This window comes from Euleptes europaea, chromosome 17, assembly GCF_029931775.1.
Source record: "Euleptes europaea isolate rEulEur1 chromosome 17, rEulEur1.hap1, whole genome shotgun sequence".
Classification (NCBI taxonomy): domain Eukaryota; kingdom Metazoa; phylum Chordata; class Lepidosauria; order Squamata; family Sphaerodactylidae; genus Euleptes; species Euleptes europaea.
The window spans coordinates 7,768,349-7,787,092 of NC_079328.1; the positions used below are offsets into that span (position 1 = coordinate 7,768,349).

General features: G+C 46.7%; 1 protein-coding gene across 1 annotated transcript; it reads right to left on the reverse strand.

Moving 5' to 3' along the window:
- Nucleotides 1-3,752: 3,752 nt before the first annotated feature.
- On the reverse strand, nucleotides 3,753-16,361 carry FASTKD3 (FAST kinase domains 3). The gene is made up of 6 exons (XM_056862977.1): nucleotides 14,907-16,361; nucleotides 11,266-11,351; nucleotides 10,804-10,978; nucleotides 7,776-7,845; nucleotides 5,338-5,452; nucleotides 3,753-3,867 (listed from the first exon to the last, which is right to left on the reverse strand). Exons 1-6 carry the CDS (start codon nucleotides 16,339-16,341, stop codon nucleotides 3,769-3,771), a joined length of 1,980 nt encoding a protein of 659 aa, XP_056718955.1. The 5' UTR covers nucleotides 16,342-16,361; the 3' UTR covers nucleotides 3,753-3,768.
- Between the last annotated feature and the right edge of the window lie 2,383 nt (nucleotides 16,362-18,744).

Here is an 18,744-nt window from a genome sequence, read left to right on the forward strand (position 1 = left end):
GACTGGAGAGTAGCAAATGTTACACTGATTTTTAAAAAGGGGTCCAGAGGGGAACTGGGAAAAACAGGCCAGTCAGCCTAACATCTGTCCCAGGGAAATTAGTAGAAACTGTAATCAAAGATAGACTTTTTAGGCACACAGAGGAACAAAGCCTGCTGAGGGAAAATCAGCATGGCTTTTGCAAAGGGAAGTCCTACCTCCCCAACCTTTTGGATTCTTTAAAAAAGTGAACAAGCATATAGATAATGGTGACTCAGCAGACATTATATACTTGGACTTTCAAAAGGCTTTTGACAAGGTACCTCACCAAAGACTCCTGAGTAAAATTAGCAGTCATGGGATAAGAGGATGGATTCTCTTATGGATCCTGTGAGGAAAGGTTGAAGAGTCTGCAACTTTTTAGAGCCAGTGTGGTGTAGTGGTTAAGAGCAGTGGTTTGGAGCGGTGGACTCTGGAGAACCGGTTTGATTCCCCACTCCTCCACATAAGCGCCAGAGGCTTATCTGGTGAACTGGATTTGTTTCCCTATTCCTACACACGAAGCCAGCTGGGTGACTTTGGGCTAGTCACGCTCTCTCAGCCCCACCTAACAGGGTATCTGTTGGAGGGAGGGGAAGGGAAGGTGATTGTAAGCCAGTTTGAGTCTCCCTTAAGTGGTAGAGAAAGTTGGCATATAAAAACCAACTCTTCTTCTTTATATTGTCGAAGGCTTTCACGGTCAGAGTTCATTGGTTCTTGTAGGTTATCCGGGCTGTGTGACCGTGGTCTTGGTATTTTCTTTCCTGACGTTTCGCCAGCAGCTGTGGCAGGCATCTTCAGAGGAGTAACACTGAAGGACAGTGTCTCTCAGTGTCAAGTGTGTAGGAAGAGTAATATATAGTCAGAAAGGGGTTGGGTTTGAGCTGAATCATTGTCCTGCAAAAAGTATCAAAGGTAATGTGCTAATCATTGTCCTGTAAGTATCAAGATAATGTGCTAATGAGGGTGTGGTATATATTACTCTTCCTACACACTTGACACTGAGAGACACTGTCCTTCAGTGTTACTCCTCTGAAGATGCCTGCCACAGCTGCTGGCGAAATGTCAGGAAAGAAAATACCAAGACCACGGTCACACAGCCCGGATAACCTACAAGAATCAATCTTCTTCTTTAGTTGAGAAGAAACAACTAAGAGGGGAACGTGATGTTTATAAAATTATACTTGGGGTGGAAAGTGTTGACAAAGAGAACTTTTTCTCCCTCTCCCAAAATACTAGAACTCTAGGGCATTCAATGAAGCTGTTGACAGTAGATTCAGGATGGACAAAAGGAAATACTTATTTACACAAGAAGTGATTAAAATGTGGAATTTGCTGCCAGAGGATGTAGTGATGGCCACAACCATAAATGGCTTTAAAAGGGGATTAGGTAGATTCATGGAGGAGAGGTCCATCAGTGGGTGTTAGCCACAGTGATTAAAGGGAACCTCCACATTCAGAGGCAGTCAGCCTCCGAATCCCAGTGTGAGGAGGCAACATCAGGGGGGAGCCTCTGTCTCTATGCCCTGTTGTTGGCCCTCCAGAGGAACTGTCTGGCCACTGTGTGAGACAGGATGCTGGTCTAGATGGACCACTGGTCTGGTCCTGCAGGGCTCTTCTTATGTTCTTCAGTGAGGGATGGATCTTAGCTTTTTTTGAAATGCAAAAACATCCCCCCCATTCCCCTAGGTCAGTGGTCGGCAAACTCATTAGTCAAGAGAGCCAAATATCAACAGTACAACCATTGAGATTTCTTTTGAGAGCCAAATTTCTTAAACTTAAACTATATAGGTAGGTACACGGTTTATTCACTTAATAAACTTTAATTAAAGTTTTAAGTCTTAATTAAACTATAGGTACACTGAATAAAACGATATCATACTTAATAATGATCTTATTTATTGATAAAAATTAAATTGTAAGGTATCCATAAAATTAAATCATGACAATGACTGACAAACACTTAATGTGAACAATGGCCTTGCATCTCCTTGGAAAGTTTGGGTAAATCAGGTTTGTATGTTGTTGTTTTTAATTTTAGGCATGATTCCAGGTTCTCATCAATAAGACGATTTCTCAATTTACTCTTGATAAGGTTTCATGCTTGAAAAAGATTGTTTGCATGAAAATGTAGAATTGAAAAGGGAAAGAACAGCAAACGCTAGTAGAGGAAGGGAGGGGGGAGGAATGGAGAAAGGAAGGAAGGAACTGGGAGAGGAAAGAAGGAAGAAAGAAAGGGGGGAGGGATGGAGAAAGAAAGAGGAAGGAAGGAACTGGGAAAGGAAAGAGAAGGAAGGAACTGGGGAAGAAAGGATGAAAGGGAGGAAGGATGGAAGGAAGAGTGGGGGAGGGACAGAAAGAAAGGAAGGAACTGGGAAAGGAAAGAGAAGGAAGGAACTGGGGAAGAAAGGCAGCCTGGAGCTGGACTTTTGGGAGCCGCCTGAGGGGGACGAGGAGGAGGAAGGCAGCGAGGAGGAGAGTTTACCCCTTCCTGTGGGCCAGTGATTAAGGCGCGAAATCCGCCCCCCGCCCTGGAAGTTCCCCCGCAAGATCCCGGCCGGGCAAGACGCGGCCTGCGCGGGGGGCGGGAAGGCGATGCGCCGGACTGGCTCCAAACTCTCAGTCTGAGGAGCGGGGAGGGCAAAGCGAGCTCGGTCCTGGCCCAGGAAGCATCATCGCCTTCCCCACCCGGGGCCAGGCGGAGCCAACAGGAGGAGGAGGGGGGGGAGAGGTCGCCCAGCTCCGGTCACCCATAGAGACAGAGGAGGGAAGGTGGCGGCGGCCGAAATGAGGACCGGACAGCCACGCCTCACTCCTCACAGTGGAGAGAAGGAAGGGAGGAGGGAGGGAAGAGCCCCCTCTCTGCCAAACCAAGGCGCGCAGCCGGGCGGCAAGAAAAGACAGGGGGGTGGCAGCTGAGGGGCTCTTGTCGTTCTCCAGCTGCCACTGCAATGGTGGGAGGCGGGGACGGCGCTGGGGCAAGAAGGAGGAAGGGCCACTCTGTCCTCTCTCGGAGACCCTCCCGCTGCTTCGGCTGGCCTAGGGCACTGCTTCCACACGTGGGAAGAGCCGCACTCAGGGGCCCAAAGAGCCACTTGCAGCTCGGGAGCCGCACTTTTGCGACCCCTGCCCTAGGTGATGTCATATGAATACCGTTCACATCCCATCTTAAGAATTTATTTCCTGGCAATGAGAATCTTAAACAATCACAAGGATGCAGGGAGTGACATTCTCCCCTTAAGTCAGACGTTTGTTGCTCAGTGATCAAGAGATGCTACTGAGCCTGAAAAGACAAGCAAGGCAGCTTTTAAACATTCATTAAAAACCAGATGCCTAAAATCAACCTCTGTATGTAAATTGCTACACTGCTTTCCTGTAGAGTGTTTTTCTGTGGTAGGCTTTGGTCCACAGTGGCTTCGCCATGCCAGAATCAATCTTGTACTATAGCTAAGACAGCAAGAGGGAAAGGGACCCTGCCTACAGGGGAACAAATTGATTCAAGCAACTGCTCATCAGCAGCCTTTGTGCACTTTCAAGAAACATGCAGCCATTTTCTAACCATCATCTGGTATGTGAAGTTGTCCCACACAGATTCTGCTGTGTTCTAATTCTTTTTATATCACTGAAAGATCCAAATTAAATCAATCTAAATATGGGGATTGTTTTGCTTTAAAAAATGGCTTATCAAATGTAGCATTTCAAAAAATAAAATAAAATCAGTCTCTGCAGCATCGTTTGGATTTTGTTGCATCACCAGCTGAGTCTGTAGGAGTTAGGAAATATTTTCTTGTGTAGATACTCCACTATATTAGTTTGGCTGTCCAGCAATTCAAATTCAAAAAATGGAATCTAAAAAGGTAAAGAGAAGGGATTATCCGTTAGTCAAGCCATGACAGATGAACAGATAAAGCACAGTTGCTTTGATTCCCACCAGCACATCTGGCCCCTCTGTAGTTTCTTCCCAGTTTTCAGGGCCCCAGCCTGGGCACCAAACAGCAGCCCTTCAAATCATTCACTGAAGGAAGAGAGGAGGCAGCTGTGGCTTCTCCCGCCTGGTTGATACCTGATGCTGGAAGCAGTCGCACGGCACAGAAGGTGAGGGAGGGCGAACAGCAGCATTTCACAAAGAATGAGTGGGAGCGGCAGTGGCCGACTTGCCTCTTGCTTTAGTGGCAAATCTATAAAGGCTCAGTGCCCGGTTCACAAGGAGGAAACTCCCTGGGGTTTGCTTTAATGCTGGCATTTCTGTCTTATGCGAGAACTGCATTTTATTAAGGCTGCAATTCTCGCTAGGAAGCAAGGCCCTCTGAACATAGTAGTCTTACTTCCAAAGGAAAGGGTTTATTTATTACATTTTTATCCCACCCTTTCTCCAAGAAACTCAAGGTGGTCCGTATTGGTCTGCCCTCCTCTGTTTTACTCGTACAACAGAGACTCAGCAAGCTTCATGGCAGAGTGGTGACTTCAACTTGGATCTCTCACAGGCTAGGTAACCACTACACCTCACTGGCTATCTGGTCGCTGGTTAAGTGGTGAAGCGTTTTGTGAGACCCTCAGGCACTCACAGCTTGTTGGATATCCACGGAACCTGCCCACCCAATCCAAGTAAGCTGGCTTGCAGCACTTGGTAGATGTGCAGCCCTCTGGTAGGAACTGGAGTGTGGGTATGAAGTGGATTTCTAAAAGCCCAAACTTCACAAGAACTACTGAAGCATCAATATGGACTTCTGGGACAAGCATGACCCAAAAGCGGCTGCTTGGGAAGGAAGGAGAGCTTGCCTGGGATGTGTTATCAGGCCTATGCGGCACACATGCCAAATTGTTCTATACTCATTTTAAAAATTTATGCATCCGCTCACCAGAGACCTGCCTGAAGTGGATTGCTAAATAATAATAATACAATAAAATCACAAAAAACATTATAAAAATTAACAATAATAAAATCCTAATAATAAAGCCCTAAAAACAATCCAGGGGATAAAAATTAGATAGCGAACATTCAGCAGCTTATAATGATATCCATAAAATAGGCTAAAAGCAAACCATAAAAACAGTAAAAAAAAAAAGAGAGAGAGACAGAATGCCTTAGTTAAAACCCAATGGGAAAAAAAACATTTTGTCCTGGTCCCTAAAAGACAATAAGGTAGGTGCCAGACAAACCTTGCGGGTGGGGGGTGGGGGGCAGCATTCCAGAGGCGAGAGGCCACCACCAAACAAGCCCTGTCTCTGGACATCACCTGTCTCACCTCTGCATGCAGGGGACAGAGAACAGGCAAAGCTTGGCAAAGCAATTGTTATAAGGCTGATTTGAAAATTTACCTGCACCACTTCATAACCAACCAGCTTGAGGTGCCTCCTTTTAATGGCTTCTTTTCCAAGGAGGTTTAGATTGTTGATGCAAAACCTCTTTTGATCATCAATACAGAGAGCTATTCTGCCAAATAAAACACAAAACATGATTAAAATGATTTAGTTCAATTGAATCAAATAATACACTTCTTGGGTAAGGCAAGGATCAGGCCATATTCAGACCTTATCAGCTGCCAATGTGGCTACAAGGCTGCTCCGCTAACTTTTGAACAACAGAATCAAGTGGAACCATCTCAACACCACAAAGCTCCGTGGGATGGCTTCATCTGAAATTGTTCTTGAAGTTATATGAAATCCAGCAACAAGGAAGCAACCCCCAGTGAGCCCCAGAAAAATCAGCCCTTGTGCTCCCATGACCTCCAGAGACCCCCGACATGGCACCTGTGGACACCACAGCGCCAGCTAAGTGGTTTTAGAAAGTGGGTGAGACCAAATGGGAATTTTCCCCAACAGGGCTTTTGATTGGCCACTGGAGATCTGATAGGCTATGCTGATTTTTTTTTTTAATGCTCTGCCAGCAGCTGCCTCTACAGCACAAGGATTTTCATTGCATGCCAGAAGGTGAGTTATGTTATGGTCGCCTCTGCCTCCTGGGGCAGCCATTTTATGGTTGTGGCCAGCACCCTGGGTCAGAATTCCAAAGGTGCCCAAAGGCTCAAAAAAGTTGGGGACCTCTGAACTAGACAGTCTGGAACTCCAGTTGGAAACATCTATGTTGTTATCTACCATGGGCAATTTTGGGTACTGAATTTTGCCAGTGCTGTTTGTTACTTAACTTAAGGGTATGCGGCAGACATTCCACACATTAAAAAATTCTCACATCCATGTATGAAGATCAAAAGTATCCATAGCTATGTGAGATTTTGCATTTTTTTCTTTTTATATTTATTGGGTTTTTTAAAGTTTTGTGAATCCTCTCAACAGCACTGCTGATGAATAAATTCGAGATTGCTCAATATAGCATAACCACCCTGGCCTCCGTTAAGAGGGCAGCAGACCTCTGTTCTTAGGAAGGTCTGCGGGTCTCCAGAAATGGTATTCTGCGTTCTACTGCTGCCGACACCCAAACTGGGGATGGTGGCTTTGGGCAGAAAATAAGGTTCTTCCTTATTGGTTTGTCCCTGTGGGTTATATTCTGGTTCCTTCCTCTGGCAGCGCCCCGAGAACTGGAGGGGAAGGAGGAAGAGGGATCCTTGCATCCCTCTGAATTAGGTTGGTTACATGCTCCAGCAAATTAGGTTGGTTACATGCTCCAGAGAGCCAGCATGGTGTAGTGGTTAAGAACGGTGGTTTGGAGTGGTGGACTCTGATCTGGAGAACCGGGTTTGTTTCCCCACTCCTCCACATGAGTGGCGGAGGCTAATCTGGTGAACTGAATTTGTTTCCCCACTCCTACAAATGAAGCCAGCTGGGTGACCTTGGGCAAGTAATTCCCTCTCAGCCTCACCTACCTCACAGGGTGTCTGTTGTGGGGAGGGGAAGGTGATTGTAAGCCGGTTTGAGTCTCCTTTAAGTGGTAGAGAAAGTCGGCATATAAAAACCAACTCTTCTTCTTCTTCAAATACACAAACACATGAAACTGCTTTATACTGAGCCAGACCCTTGGTCGTTCACAGTAGCCCTTGTCCACTCAGATTGGCTGTGGCTCTCCAGGGTCTCAGGCAGAGGTTGTTCACATCACTGACTTCCCAGTAATAGCCTGGTGATACTGGGGATTGAACCTGGGACATTTTGCATGCAAAGCAGATGTTCTACCATGCCTTCTACTGCGTCAGATCCTTGGACTAGAAAGGTCAGTATTGTCAACTCAGACTGGCAGCAGTTCTTCAGGGTCTCAGGCAGAGGTCTTTCACCTCACCCGATCCTTTTCAACTGAAGATTCCAGGGACTGAACTTGGGATCTTCTTCATGCCAAGCAGGTGGCCAACCACTTGAGACAGGGACTCACCCTCTCAATCTCGGAGAAATATGGCCGCTGGGACACTTTCCTGAGATGAAGCAGCTCCTTTGAAAGAAGAGTAATGTGGGAACAGGCTAAATGGGACCCCCATCCTCATCTGTCAGCCAGGGGGTTACAGGGGTGCCTGAATGAGTTTTCAGTTTGACACTCCGTGACAAAGTTTCCAAATTGAAAACTCATTCAGGCACCCTTATAACCCCCCGGTTTGTGTCTTCAGGGCCATTCAGAATCAACTATTCACTTGATCGGTATTTAAAGCTGAGGAAAGAGCAGGGAACTCTTACAGGGTTCCCCACTCACACACACATACTCTGTAGGAACAAAATAACAGTTAAACCTTATTAAGGGATATAGCTGGTCTGTGAGGAGATCCCTTCAGAATGGGTTCACAATGAGAAAAAGGGCCCCAAAGCTGTATGTGGCTTACCTCTGGCTCACCTCATCATATTGGTTAGCAGGCAACACAAACCCTTCTTCATCGAGTTTAATCTCAAGATCTGTTGTGAGGAAGAAACCAGAAGTTATTTTCCTGAGCACTGGATGTCATTTTTTGGCCTGTCTGCGCAATACAAATGAGACACTTTTTCCTTATTCCTGGTGCATGAAATGGGGAACGTTTGGCAGCTTCCTTGCTGACGGTCCGTGACAGGCAAGGCAAGAAGCCCTACTGCTTCAGCCAAAGGTCAGCAGGTTTGTTCTTCCAAACTGCAACGTGGCCTCGGCTGCACTATGGAATTTCAAACCTCAGCCAAGCGTGGAGGTCAAGGGTCTTCTCTGTATCTTATTTCTGAATTAAATCCATCTGGGCGTAGGTGACAGAGACCAAAAATGGGGCGGGCGGAGGATGTGTGGAGCAGAAGAGGGTTTCTACTGATGCCTTTGAGGGTATCACAATCACCCCCCTGTATACTGACGGAGAGAGAGAGAGAGTACTTGTTTGCCAGAATGTTGATTTGGAGTTTTAATTTTTCTAATTTTAATTTAATTTACTTATTCTACTTCAGTAGAAATGAGACGCCAGAGGCTTTTTCGAGTAATTAACCAAGTAACAGAGAGTTATTAAACACTGAACGAGGGCTGGACTTGGAGGGAAAACAGTAGGCAGGGAAGGCATAGAACCAGAGCTAGTTTATAATTTTAACGACAGAGAAGGCATAGATCTTAGATGGGTTATTTGGTACAGAATTACAATTCTTAAATTAAGTTCCCGGATTCAGTTCACAGAACTTCCTATAGATGTTCATATGCAGACTCTGCTGCCTAGCTAACAGAGAACTACGGAGATTATACAATCTCTCCCCTTCCCCCAGAGAACAAAGAAGTATGGAGATTGTCCCTCAAATTGTCCCTTCCAGTTCTCTCTATAGATCTACCCCACTTTTCTGTGGCAGTGATCCCTTAACAAAACCCTGTATCTGGAATATCTCCTCCCCAGAACCTATTCCCTTCCAGTGACCTGAGAAAGGGTCCCTTTCCTCCCAGCCTCTACCCGTCACTCCATAGGAGTGGTTTCACACCGGCTTAGGCAAATGTGAACCCTCCGGTTCCCAGAGTCAAACTCAGCTTCTGATCACACAGGTTACCAAATACAGACCCCCTCCCTTTTTTCCAGAACAGAGAGAGTGAGCTCCTTAGCTCCACTTTCTCTGAGCTTCTCTCCGAGATTAACCCTTTGTTCGCCACAGTGGGACAGAGTGTGTGTATGAGGGGAGGTCAAACAGACCCTCTCAATTCCTGCACCCCCTAAGCAGTAGGCTCCATGCTCCTGTGGGCTGAGCTGCATTAAACAGGTTGGCATGCACCATGGTGCAGAGTGGTAAGCTTCAGTACTGCGGTCCAAGCTCTGCTCACGACCCTCGTTCGATCCCAATGGAAGTCAGTTTCAGATAGCCGGCTCAAGGATGACTCAGCCTTCCATCCTTTCAAGGTCTGTACAATGGGGGTAAAGCGTAGATGACTGGGGAAGGCAATGGCAAACCACTCTGTAAACATAGTCTGCCTAGTAAACATTGGGATGTGACATCACTCCATGGGTCAGTAATGAATCGGTACTTGCGCAGGTAATACCTTTATGCAGTTGCTCAGATAATACCTTTACTTTATGCATTTGGCTGCTGTGCACTGTTCCTGAGCCCAAGCTGAATCCCTGGGATCCCTCTGGGCCCAGTTATTATTTTGTGTATGCAAGATGCAAACATTTCTGGAATAAATGCAGCATTGATTTATACTGTGGAGAAACTCCATTCACCCAGGAATTCACCCCAACCATTTCAATTATTGTGAATGCTCTCTGTCCATGTAGAGGAGCATAGTAGGCGGCAGAAGGGAGTGGGTTTGGAGAAAGGAGCCTTCAAACTCCCCAGCACAGAGCCTTCAAACTCTGGGTTGTGCAAAGGGCACTGGCCAAATCAGGACAGTGGCTTGCTATCGCCCATCCTGCTGCCAGGTCACATCCAAAAGGGTATCTGATGAAGGGGAGCATTGACACTTGAAAACTGATACCCCAAAAATCTTGTTGGTCTCTAAGGTACTGGACTCAAATCTAGCTGTCCAAAAGGGAAAGAGACTGCTACAAGTCAAATGACAAAAAAGTAATCTCTTATTTTTAGGGCAGGAAGATCCAAATGACCACCAGGCAGGGACAGACTCCCCACAGTAGGTTACAAATTCTCTGGACACAAGGAAGAATCACTCTCTCTTACTGTTTCATTTTGGGCAGCATTTTGGATGGGCCTGTGCCATGAAAGACTACATTTTTACCTAGTTAGGCAGTCCATTTTGTCCATGCAGTAGGGACAATGGGGACAAGACCCAACCATGAGAACAAAGGTAATTATGAACTTTAAACTACTGAAAGTTCAAGTAAAGCTAGCCTGTCCTATTTGAACATCTTTAGGAAGTACATAGTGTCAAGAGAGAGGACTGCATGTTTTCACCTTTCTTTGTTCACTTGCTCAGTCCGAAAGCTTGAACAGAAAATGTGAATTCTTTTCTTCTTTTATTAAACTTCCTTATATTTTGAATGCTTTAAGCCAGGTCTCTGAAACACAACATGCCTGTCCAGTGTTGCTGTCAGAAGTGTGGTAACAGGGAGGGGCAGTTTGGAACACAATAGCTGGAATATGCAGAGGCTGCGATAAATGGCCACTGTGCTAGCCTGTATGTGCGTAGTGAGAAGTGCTGTGACTAGGTGGAGCCTTAAACAGCAGTGTCAGTATGGAGTACAAGATGCATGACTCTGTTTAGCAGGAGATGCTTTCAGGGTTGGTGGAACCCAGTTTGTTTTTTGCACACTTGTGGAGCGAAGGATGGCCAGGCGTTTTCCCAACCCCTCAGGGAGCAACAGGAGGACAACTAATGAGTTTGTTCCTTCACATACACATTAAAAACAGTTTGCAAAAAAACAAAGACAACATTTACATGCAGCCACGCTAAAATTCACTGTTCATGCCTACCTATAGTATAGTAGTAAGGGGTCAACACATGGGAGGCAAAATACTTCCGGGCTCCCAACAGGTCAATCAGGCCAGCCTTGACTTGGTTGTAGAAGTGAATGTCTACAGAGGACTCCAGTGAATGGTCTGGTGTAAGAAAGGACTTGACTCGGTATTTTGGAAGCAGTTTGGGACCCTTTCAAAACAGGAAATGAAAACTAAGCCAAGTTTATTCCCATTGATGACATAAACCTTGATACATATGCAAGAAATAGGAAAGCAGGAAGGAAGGAAAGCTTTCTCAGGTCAATTGCAATTTTTGGAAGGGTCTTAATATCACTATATAGTTGAATATGAAATTTAACAAGCCACAGGACTCAATACGAAGCTACCAATAAAATGATTATTAGTCATTTTTCAGCAGATATCAGCAATGTTATGAAAGAATTGGGCTGAACAAAATAATTTGGCATATTCTCATACCTCGTAGGAGGGACATTCCACTGTAACAGTTAGAAATAGCTGGGTCAGCTGAGAAAGGACAGATCTCGTCAAACCAGGTCTTTCAACTAGAATACAGAGAACAAGACAGACATAACAAGGAGAACGTCTCATACATGTGTCTTTTAAAACATAAGTAACACCACAGCTTAAAGTGATCTGTCAGTTAAACTATAACAGACACCAAGAAGATGGGGGAAAGGAGGCAACCAGAGTTATCAAATGTACTAAACCATTGTCAAAATGCTGGAAGGGATTCCCTAAAACCGCTGGACCACTTCTGCTCAGTGACGTCATAATGCTCCCATTTCCCCGGAGCAAGCTGCAATAATCCTTAATCATAATTGAAAATACGTCTACACCAACCATAACCCTGGTTAATGCTAACCAGGGTTTGCAAGTGAACCTCAGTAAGATGGGAATCCTGCTTCACATAACCAAGGTTAAGGTTACGGCAGACATAACTAAAACGGGTCCCCAACATGGTGCCTGCCAAGTGTTTTTAGGAAGTGGGTGGGGACAGGTGGGGCTCTTGTTTGGTTCTGATTGGTTATGCAGATTTTTTTAAAAAAATTGCTCTAGGCAGCAACTGTCACCCCAGCACATGGATTTTTACAGCACAGCTGAAGGTAAGCTGTGTGTATGCAAGAAAACATTTAATTTAAAAAGGCGTCATACTAAAGAAAGCTTCCGCCCAAAACATTGAAGAGTTGCTTTTAGAGTTATACATCACTTCCTAACATTTTGTATTTGGCTCCACCTACTGTGGCAGCCATTTTGTCACTGGCTCCACTTCCTGAAGTAGCCATTTTTGTAATTGGCTCTGTCACCCTGGGTCAGAATTCCAAAGGTGCTCACAAGCCCAAAAAGGTTGGGGACTCCTGCTTTAAAAGATAGTTGAGGGTGTCAGGGAAAGAGTGAGGGGGATTTGCACTGCACCAGAGAGAATGATAGATCTTGCAACCTGCTCCTAATCTTTGCATCATCATTTCCTTCCAAACTTCGAAATTTCTATTCAAAAATACAGCACAATATTTTGGTACATTCCTGCACAAAATTGGTTTAACAGGGTCCTGTCAGAATTGACATTCCTTTCCTTTTCGTGAGTTGAAGAATGTTATTTCTAATATTAACAAGTTCCTGAGTAGTAATAGGGGAGGAAAGGTGACATGGTACAGCCCGATCTTGTCAGATCTCGGAAGCTAAGCAGGGTCAGTATTTAGAAGGGAGATCAAGAGGAAGGCAATCGCAACCATCTCTGTTTCTCGTTTGTCTTGAAAGCCCTTTGCTGGTGTAGCCATAAGTTGTGACTTGGCAGCACATAGTATGTAAGCAGTGATAAGGGTTAAGAGAGACTCCAACTCAGTGGTTTTCAAAGCGACTGGTTTCAGGGAACTCTTTGCACGTGGATTTTCTGCCAAGGAAATCCTGTACAGCAGCCACGGAATGCAAGTATGTTGCAAAGGATTGTTGGGTGTGATCTCAGTTTCAGGATCATACAACCACCAAAGACTACTAAGCAAACTTCATAGTCATGGGATAAGAGGATAAGTCCTCTTATGGATTGAGAGCTGGCTGAAAAATAGGAAGCACAGAGTAGGTATCAATGGTCAGTTCTCACAATGGAGGGATGTGAGCAGTGGAGTCCCTCAGGGATCTGTTGGGACCGGTGCTTTTCAACCTGTTCATCAATGACCTGGAGTTGGGGTTAAACAGTGAAGTAGCCAAGTTTGCAGATGACACCAAATTATTTAGGGTGGTTAAAACAAAATCGAACTGTGAAGAGCTCCAGAAGGATCTCTACATACTGGAAGAATGGGCATTAAAATGGCAAATGAGATTCAATGTGAGCAAGTGTATAGTGATGCATATTGGGACAAAAAATCCCAACTTCACATATACACTGATGGGATCTGTGCTGGCATCAACAGACCAGGAAAGGGATTTTGAGGTGGTAGTGGATAGCTCAATGAAGATGTCAACCCAGTGTGTGGCTGCTGTGAAAAAGGCAAATTCCATGCTGGCCCTAATTAGACAAGGAATAGAGAATAAAACTGCAGCTATCATACTGCCCTTGTACAAATCTATGGTGAGACCACACTTGAAATACTGTGTACAGTTCTGGTCACCACACCTAAAAATGGATATTGCAGAACTTCAGAAGGTGCAGAAAAGAGCAACCAAAATGATCAGGGGGCTAGAGCAACTGCCCTATAAGGAGTGGTTAAAACACTTAGGGCTGTTTAGGTTGGAAAGAAGGTGGCTAAGGGGAGACATAATAGAGGTCTATAAAATTATGCATGGTATGGAGAGTGGACAGGGAGATGCTTTTCTTCCTCTCTCATTAATACTAGAACGCAGGGTCATCTGCTGAAGCTGGAGGGTGACAGATTCAAAACAGATAAAAGGAAATATTTCTTCACACAGTGCATATATTGTGGAAATCCCTACCCCAGGATGTGGTGATGGCTGCCAACCTGGAAGGCTTTAAGAGGGAAGTGGGCATACTCATGGAAGGATAGGGCTATCCATGGCTACTAGTCATGATGCATACCTATTCTTTCCAGGATCAGAGGAGCATGCCTACTATATTAGGTGCTGAGGAACACAGGCAGGATAATGCTGCTGCAGTCGTCTTGTTTGTGGGCTTCCTAGAGGCACCTGGTTGGCCACTGTGTGAACAAACTGATGGACTTGATGCACCTTGGTCTGATCCAGCATGGCCTTTCTTATGTTCTTAACCAGGTCTGGATCCTCCACACAAATATGGTAATATTACCCAGTGCTGCTCCACTAACAGTGCATTCCTGAGAGGAATGCGTGCGCCGGGCTTAGGAGGCAATGCAGTGGCGTTGCCTCCTAAGGAGGTTTCGGCACCAGGGGCATTCCTGAGTCAAAATGGCTCAGGAGGCTGCCTAATGGCAGCCCTGCCCCCTGGCCAGCCTGGGAACGCCATTATGCCCCAGGAATGCTTCCCGGGTCAACGCCGCGGCCTTTGCCAGCATGTGGATGCCGGCGGCAGGCTTCGGCGGCATCTGGGCCCAGCGCTGCTATGGCAGCGACCGGAGACTGGCGTTCAGCCCTGCATGCCGGCACTGGGGCCACAAATGCCGGCGTGTGCCTCCCGGATGCCAGCACTGTGGGCCCTTGTGCTGGCATGGGCCGTCGCAGGCCTCCAAAGGCCTTTGGGCGCGGCCGCCGGTGGAAGTCAGGAATGCATGGTTACAATGCATGCTGCACAAAAGAAAAACTGCAAACAAACAAGTCTGTCCTTACAAGGTCCAATTCAACTAGTTACTTCCCGTTTAGCACAAGCCCTAATTCATTATTACATCCCCGCTGGTAATCTATAAAACTCTGCTCACCCTCTAAACCAGTTGGCTGGAAACCCAGGTTGGCAGTCTGGGTTCAGAGGGCAAATGTAAGCCAAGGGCAAGAGACTAAGTGCAGGACTCTGCTGCCAGGGCACAACTGTGGTTTCGCATTACAAGCAACTCCACCCAAGCAGTTTTCCAGGCAGATCACTGCCACAGCAATCCCCCCCACTGAAGAACCTCCACGCTACTATACAGTTTGAAAAGCCGGTGAACGGAATGCCAGAGAGGTAGACCTCACACACTTACCTTGCAACTGCTGCAGAAAATAAGGACGAAATACTTTTGCCAGAAAATTGAGTGGATAGCGTTCAACCAGGGTGAATGAGTGAAGCAGGTTCAATAGAACATGGGGCTGAAACTCAGCAAATCGGGCACTGAGCACCCTTTCCAGTTTCTGGAAGAGGGACGGAGCACAGGGTGGAAGGTAATTGAGTTTCCCAAATGGGATAATCTGCTCGGCAATCTGAACGGACGTGAAACTATCTGCCTTGTAAATGAAACTTTCTGCCACTGCGTTGAAGATAGTTTTGGAGAGGATGTGCTTCCTGCTGCAGTACTGCATGACTTTGGAGACCACCTCGGGCTGCAGGGTGAAGGCGTATTTGGCAATGTGTTTTTCCAGGGCTTCTGTGAAGAATGGATCGTTGTGTCCAAAATGAATGAAAGCCTCCAGAACATGAATGATTTCATCATCTGTGAAACGGGGAATGTGGCGTATAGAATACTTACAAAGCTTTATCACCAAGGGGATAGCTTGGGTTTGATCAAGAACAACCAGAGCATTCAGTACTGCACTTGTCAGTTTGGGGCTGAATTCAAAAACTTGACTCACAGTTAAATTGTTCATTTTGTTCAACAGGCCTTGGTATTTACCTGTCTTTCCTACACCCAACTGCAGAATTCTGTACACCATGGCCATTTCATCAGGTTTCCAGTCCTTAAGGTTTGCACTCTGCACCTCGTCCATAATTTGTTCCAGCACTGCACAGTCTGGACCTTCTAGGTCAAATAAGCCTTCGGCAAGATCACACAAATCTTTGATGGTCAGCTGGCCCTTTTTGAGACGTTTCTGGCTCTCCGATATCAAACGAATTACCAAGGTACTCCATGGGTCCACGCGCAACTTTATCAAGGCACTTAGTGAATTCACAAGACCAAAGTCAGACAGGTTTGGAGATTCTTGTTCCAGCTGGAAACAAAGGGATTGGAAGATTTTGTCCTCCGCCAGCTCCTGGGCGTGCTTCACCCTCCCATCCTCCACTTCAACATCACACAGCCGCTGGAAGACAGCTGCCACTGTGGTGTCCGTTAAACTTTCCAGAGAAGTCACAAATTTGAAAATTTCTTTGTACGAGTGGCAATTGTTTAACTCCTTCAAAAGCTCCTGTTTCTCTGTCCGTTTGCCATTTGATTTGAACTGATCACTTGCCTCTCCGTGGAGGTTCACCATTCCCATAATGGAGCTGGGAGGATTTCCCAGCTCCACATGATAATTTCTACAAACTGTGCTTTGCGCGCCAGGCACTGAACATGCTATTTGCAAGGCCGGAGAGCCATAGAGGCCCAGCAGCCCTTTTTCTGAACCAAAGTGGCTTACAACTCTCCCTCCAGTTAGCAGCTGTCTGCATGCATGTACTCTGGAAGTATATGCTTGGAAACATTTTAAATTCATCAAGGCCATCTCAGGTCAGCTGTGTGAACATTATCTCCTAGAAAGGATAAGAAAAAAAGATGTTAGAACAATGCTATAATAGCACCTTCCTGCAATTTACAACAGCATATATTTTATACTTTTTTGTATCCTGCCCAACCCCCCAAGAAGCACAGAATGTCATTTATTTACTTAATTTATACCTTGTCTTTCCCAACAGTAACCCAAAGCTGCTTACACCATTCTGCACAACAACAACACTGCGAAGTAGGTTAGGCTGAAAGTGTGTGACTGGCCCATGGTCACCCAACAAGTTTCCATGGCAGAGTGGCAATTCGAACCTGGGTCTCCCAGATCCTAGTTGGACACTGTAACCACTATACCACGCTAGCATATGCCCTTCTCTCCTCTCCATTTTATCCTCACAAGAACTCTGAGATAGCAATGAAGATACTGAAGATTTAGATGTTATATGGAATCCAATAATTTCTAGAGTGGAAAATATGTTTAAAAGTTTAGAAAGCGGCAATGATGATTCCCAGACCCCACCTGGAGGTTGGCAACCCTACATGCATGCGCAGAGTTTGCATCATGTGGGCGCACGATCTTAGGTCACTTCCACACAGGCCGAATAATGCACTTTCAATTCACTTTGAACATGGATTGTACTGTGGGAAATGGCAAACTCCACTTACAAACGATCCTTAAAGCGCATTGAAAGCGCATTATTCGGCCTGTGCGGAAGTGCCTTAGCGAGGGGCACCAATGGCCGTGCCTGTGATGAACAGGATGCAGAAAAGCGATCAGAAAGACCTTGATCTTAGCCCCCTCCCCTTAAAAGAAGAAACGGCTGTGGGAAGGGGGCTCTCTGCACATGCCCAGAGACACATGGAGCTCACGGCGCCAGGGGCTTCGGCCGCAACCGGCCTTCCTCCCGCCTCCCGCCCCTTACTTGCTTCTTTCTTTGACGTAACTCCGCTCGAGGACTTTTGCCGACTACGCATGCGCACTCTGAGGGAAGCGCGCGGTAGAAAAGGAAGTTTGGGCCTTCCGGCACTTCGTAGCCTTGGAGGATAACCCTGAGTGAAAGAATCCCACTTGACTTGCCTGGCGGCGGATGTGACGTTTCCCCAGTCGCGGCGTAGATCCCGCGCGGTACTTTTTTTTTAACCCGGGCCCGCCCTTCACGGCGAGGGATCCGCCCTTTCGCGTCGCCTCTTTCTCCCCGCTCTTTCCGCCCGATCTGTTAATTGACCAATAGGCTTTCCCTCCGACCGCTAAACCTGGTTGGCTTCTTTGCCTAGCAAAACGACCCAATCGCGTACTTTCACTCTGACTGGCAGCTGTTGACAGCCAATCAGGAAATAGTGGACGCAAACTAGTCGCGTTTCTTTTGACGTCACGATAAAGGGACAGGCGCAAAGCCAAGCCTGGAAGCGTGACGCCAAATTCACACGTACCGAGTGAGGCCTCACTTGGTGGGAAATGTAATTTAAATTTTTTTTAATTGCTTTATAATCGGTTCTAGAAGAGGAACCCCCCCACACCTAAGATTATGTTGAATGTTGCTGGGTTGGAAGCTATCAAGAAGTGTCCAGAGCCGCCGCCGCCTCCTGCGTTGAGACAAAATCGTCCGAGGCCTCTACAAAGACCTGAGGTTCCTCAACCTAGGAAAGAAGGCCCAGATCCCCAGCGAGGGCCTCTGTGCTTCGGCTGCTCGCATTTGGAGGCTGCGCAATTCCATTTCACCTGCTCCCATTGCGCGGCCCTTTGACCCTGCTGGTAGGGTTGCCAACCTCCAGGTGGGACCTGAAGATCTCCCGGAATTACAAGTGATCTCCAGGCCACAGAGGTCAGTTCCCCTGGAGGAAATGGCTGCTTTGGAGGGTGGATTCTACGGCACTGTACCCCCTTGAAGTCCGTCCCTCCCCCAAACCCTCCCCAGGCTCCACCCCCCCCAAATCTCCAGGAGTTACCCAACCCGGAGTTGGCAACCCTAACATCACTATAATTCACAGCCGCAGCACCCTCCGCTTGCTAGGGTTGCCAACCTCCAGATGGAGGCTGGAGATCTCCCCTTCTTACAACTGCTCTCTAGACCGCAGAGATCAGTTCCCCTGGGGAAAGAAGTAGAACTGGTTTTTCTATGCTGACTTTCTCTACCACTTAAGGGAGACTCAAACCGGATCACAATCCCCTTCCCTTCCCCACAACAGACACCCTGTGAGGTAGGTGGGGCTGAGAGAGCTCTAACAGAGCTGTGACTAGCCCAAGGTCACCCAGCTGGCTTCGTGTGTCGGAGTGGGGAAACCAATCCAGTTCGCCAGATTAGCCTCCGCCGCTCATGTGGAGGGGTGGGGGGATCAAAACCCGGTTCCCCTGATCAGAGTCCACCCCCTGCTGAGTCCCTTCCCCAACCCCCAACCCCCGCTC

Coding starts and splice junctions, on each gene's coding strand:
- FASTKD3 (XM_056862977.1), bottom strand. CDS start 16,341: ATGGCCTTGATGAATTTAAAATGTTTCCAAGCATATACTTCCAGAGTA. Junction 5,453..7,775: donor TATGATGAGGTGAGCCAGAG/GTAAGCCACATA, acceptor TTTATTTGGCAG/AATAGCTCTCTGTATTGATG. Junction 3,868..5,337: donor TTGGTTATGAAGTGGTGCAG/GTAAATTTTCAA, acceptor TTACCTTTTTAG/ATTCCATTTTTTGAATTTGA.